Source organism: Bubalus bubalis, chromosome 3 (genome assembly GCF_019923935.1).
Source record: "Bubalus bubalis isolate 160015118507 breed Murrah chromosome 3, NDDB_SH_1, whole genome shotgun sequence".
Taxonomy (NCBI): Eukaryota; Metazoa; Chordata; class Mammalia; order Artiodactyla; family Bovidae; genus Bubalus; species Bubalus bubalis.
In genome coordinates, this window is record NC_059159.1 from 21587472 (window position 1) to 21592015 (window position 4544).

General features: G+C 41.7%; 1 protein-coding gene across 1 annotated transcript; it reads left to right on the forward strand.

Moving 5' to 3' along the window:
• The first annotated feature begins 2751 nt into the window (after nucleotides 1–2751).
• LOC112583672 (keratin-associated protein 9-2-like) lies at nucleotides 2752–4068 on the forward strand. The gene has a single exon (XM_025280148.3). It carries the CDS (start codon nucleotides 2817–2819, stop codon nucleotides 3597–3599), a length of 783 nt encoding a protein of 260 aa, XP_025135933.3. The 5' UTR covers nucleotides 2752–2816; the 3' UTR covers nucleotides 3600–4068.
• Nucleotides 4069–4544: the final 476 nt, after the last annotated feature.

Sequence of the window (4544 nt, forward strand, 5' to 3'; positions counted from 1 at the left end):
CTCCTGTTCTGGAGCTTTTATATTCTGGACCCCCAATGTTGGGACCAATAAGCAGGACTTTCCTCATTGTTATTTATGTTACTGTTGTAGTTTTGGATAATTGTCATGGAGGAAGTTGCTTTCTTAGTGTTTTATAGAGAGGCCTCTGTAAATGAGTGTTTGATCTTTTCCTTAATTGGGTCTGGTACTTAAGAATCTTTCCTAGAAATGAAAAAGTCAGGAATCATCACCAGCAGCATTTCTGGTCATGTGACATCATCTGGTCATGGGGTAGTTCCTGCTGGCTGTGTGAAAGTCAGAATAGCTCTCCTTTCTCAGCTTTGTTCCTTTGGCTCTACTTAGATTGAGACGTGCCTCGAAAGGGTCGGGATGCTGATGCATTCTGTGATGAATGAAGCCTGCTTGAGTTCAAGCCTGATCTCTGACAAAGTCAGAGTTAAGACTTCCACATGTATCTACATATATCTATATTTGGCAACTAGTTTGAAATGTTTCCCAGTTTTATTAGGGTCATCTGAGTAGAGGCTGGTTGCCACATTGTTTTTCAAATGAAAATCAGCACCAAAACTGGAATAGAGGCAAAGCTGAATCCTATTTTCAAACAGCATCCCTTCCTTACTGCTTCATTGCTATTTTCTAGTTAGGTTAATGACCTCTGGTGAGACATCCCAACTTGCATATACTTTCTTCTGTAATTTGTGACAAGCAGGTTAGATAGGAGAATAACTAAGGTATGTTTCAATCTGTAGATTTACATACTCTGACAAATGTGGAATCTCAGCCACAATATCTTAAAGCTTTTAGGCCCCATTTTCTCTCTTTCAGATATATATGTTAGAGTATAATTGCCATGTAATGGGAAAACATATAGTCAACAGCAGTAGAAAGGATAAAATGATATAGTAGAAAGGATAAAATGATAATGTAGAAAGGATAAAATGATAATGTAATTCCAGTGGCAGAAAAAAGGAAAAAAATTAAAATTTGTATGGAACCACAAAATAGCCAATGCAATGTTGATAAAGAAGAACAAAGCTGGAAGCATCATTTTCCTTGATTCCAAACAGTATTACAAAGCTATATTAAACAAAACAGTATGGATTGGAAAAAACCGGTACCTAGATCAATGGAATAGAATAAAGAGGCCAGAAATGAGTTCACACATTATATGGCCTACTAATTTATTACAAAGGAGCCAAGAATATATTAATGCAATAAGGAGATTGCAATCTTTTAAATAAATAGTGGTGGGAAAACTGGGCAGCCATGTGCAAAAGAATGAAACTGGACTTCTCAAACTCACAATGATATTCCTGAGGGATATCTTCCCATTTATGACAATGCGAATGGACCTTGAGGACATTAAGCTAAATGAAATAAGTTAGAGAGAGACAAATACCATGTGATCTCACTTATATATGGAATCTTAAAAAATTTTTTCTAAAACTGAGCTCATAGACAGAACAGATCAATGGTAGCCAGAGGTGGGAGGTGGGGTGGGTGAAATAGGTAAATGGGATCACAAGGTACAGGCTTCCAGTTATAAAATAAATGCATGGGGAATGTAATATACAGCATAATGACCATAGTTAAAAATACTGAAACCTTTGAAAGTTGCTAGAAAAGTAGATTTGAAAAGCTCTCATGCAAGAAAAAAGACTTTGTAACTATCAATTGTGACAGATATTAATGTTAACTAGACTTACTGCAGTGAAAACTTTGCAACATCTATGAATATCAAATTATTATGTTGAACAACTATAAATAATATAACGCCGTGTCAACTAAAGCTCAATTTAAAACAAACAAACAAGGATAGATACATACCAGTAGAGTTCAGAAGTCTCGTAACAGGAGAGTACATGACACGACTGCAGTGAAATACTGAAACACTTTCATTGTTTCTACCGCTGCTGATGATATGCTTTCCCTATGACACGGCAATTACACTCTTACATATGTACCTGAAAGAGAGGGCAGAAAAAACTCTAAGAAATTATGGCTGACACATTTCACATTTATGGAAATATATCAATCTATAACTGTATCATCCTATCTACCTATTTGTCACAAATTATGAAAGAAAGTATGTGCAAGTTGTGATGTCTCACCAGAGGTGATCGATCCAGCTAAAAGTAGTTATGGGACATTAATGAATTGAGGTTGTCTGAAAACAGGGTACAGCTTTTGCCTCTATTCCAGCTTTGGTGCTGAATTGCTAGTGAAGAACAATGTGCCAGCATCTTCTACCTAAATGTACCTGATAAAGCTGGGAAACATTTTAGGTCAGTCACTACTGATTTGAAAGACATGTATATAGATACACGCGATCGTCTTGAATCTCAGACTTTGTCCGAGATCAGACTTGGACTTTAGCAGGCTTCATTCATCACAGAATGCATCAGCATCCAGCAAGTCTCAACCTAAGCATAGTCAAAGGAACAAAGAAAAGGTGACTGTTCTGACCCTGGCCAAAGCAGGAAGAACTATCCCATGACCTGATGATGTCACATGACCAGAGATGCTGCTGGGATGATTCCTTATTCTTTTTCACTTCTGGAAAAGGCTCTTAAGTACTAGTCCTAATTAAAGAGAAGATCAAACACTACTTTACAGAGGCCTCAAAACACTAAAGAAATCATTTCCTCTTGGATAATTTCCCACTGACTACCAAAACAACACACATAACAAGGAAAGTCTTGCTCATTGGTCCCAACTTTGGGGGTCCAGTGTATAAAAAGCCCCAGAACAGAAGTAGTCATCAGAATCTGAGAAACTCACTTCTGAACAGGAGTCCACACTCCACCACTGACAAAATGACTCACTCCTGCTGCTCCCCGTGCTGCCAGCCCACCTGCTGTGAGTCCAGCTGCTGTCGGCCTTGCTGCCCCCCAACTTGGTACCAGACTAGTGAAAACACCTGCTGTAGGACCACCTGCTGCAAACCTACCTGTGTGACCACCTGCTGCCAGCCTGCCTGCGGTGGGTCCAGCTGCTGCCAGCCTTGCTGCCGCCCTATCCGCTGTCAGACCACCTGCTGCAGGACCACCTGCCTCAAGCCTACTTGTGTGAGCAGCTGCTGCCAGCCCACCTGCTGTGAGTCCAGCTGCTGTCGGCCTTGCTGCCCCCCAACTTGCTATCAGTCTAGTGAAAACACCTGCTGTAGGACCACCTGCTGCAAACCTACCTGCGTGACCACCTGCTGCCAGCCCGCCTGCAGTGGGTCCAGCTGCTGCCAGCCTTGCTGCCACCCTATCCGCTGTCAGACCACCTGCTGCAGGACCACCTGCCTCAAGCCTATTTGTGTGACCAGCTGCTGTCAGCCCACCTGCTGTGGATCCAGCAGCGGTGGACAAACCTGCAGTGGGTCTAACTGCTGTCAGCCTTGCTGCCAGCCAGCCTCCTGTGCACCCGTGTACTGCCATAGAACCTGCTACCACCCCACGTGCTGCTGCCTGCCTGGGTGCCAAGACCAGAGCTGTAGATCCAGCTGCTGCCAGCCTTGCAGCCGCCCTGTCTGCTATCAGACCACCTGCTGTAGGACCACCTGCTGCCACCCTAGCTGTGTGTCCAGCTGCTGCCAGCCTTCCTGCTGCTGATCACCTTGCCAAGGACCCACTGTCCCTATACAACACTTTCTATTAATTGACTTGCTACCTGGGGACAAAACAAAATCACTTCCTAGACTTTGCTGACAACTGACATGCTCTACCAGAATTTCAGTTACTCAGCTCCTTGCTTAAGAGCTTGTGAATTAGGTTGACGGAGTGCAGGGGGCTTCCTCCAATTGTCTTCCTCTGGTGTAGGAGGACCATGTGCCAACTTCCTGCATCTGTGATAAGGAAGTATGTCTTGGTTTTGACTCTGAAAATAGGATTGACCATCTAGTTCTTCTGAGTAACTTAGGAAAACAAGCTCTCAGAATGTTTCTATAGGTTTCTACAGCCTATTATAATTTTTATAATCATATTTTCTCTTTTGCTATCCTCATAGTTCTTGTATCATGCTTTCTCCTTTTATGATCACTTTGAGTTTTCTGTATGTTTCTCAATAAATGGTGTACCACAATTCTTCAGTATGTGTTTGATTTATTGCACCACATTCCTCATATAGAAATTTATATATTATATGTCTTACCCATTATGAGCATCATATTAGCCCCCTTCCTAATTATTATCTCATTATTAAAAACCCATTTCATTGTGTAGTGTGATTTACCTAATAATAAACAGACTCATCCAGGATGAAGTCTTCTGTTCCTGTTCAAGGGCACTTACATTTACATCCCAAGGAAGTATTAATAGACGTCTGAATCTCTGTTCATTTCCAAGGCACACCATTCAATATCACAGTAATCCAAGTCTATGCCCCAACCAGTAACGCTGAAGAAGCTGAAGTTGAATGGTTCTATGAAGACCTACAAGACCTTTTAGAACTAACACCCAAAAAAGATGTCCTTTTCATTATAGGGGACTAGAATGCAAAAGTAGGAAGTCAAGAAACACCTGGAGTAACAGGCAAATTTGGCCTTGGAATACGGAATG

Coding starts and splice junctions, on each gene's coding strand:
- LOC112583672 (XM_025280148.3), top strand. CDS start 2,817: ATGACTCACTCCTGCTGCTCCCCGTGCTGCCAGCCCACCTGCTGTGAG.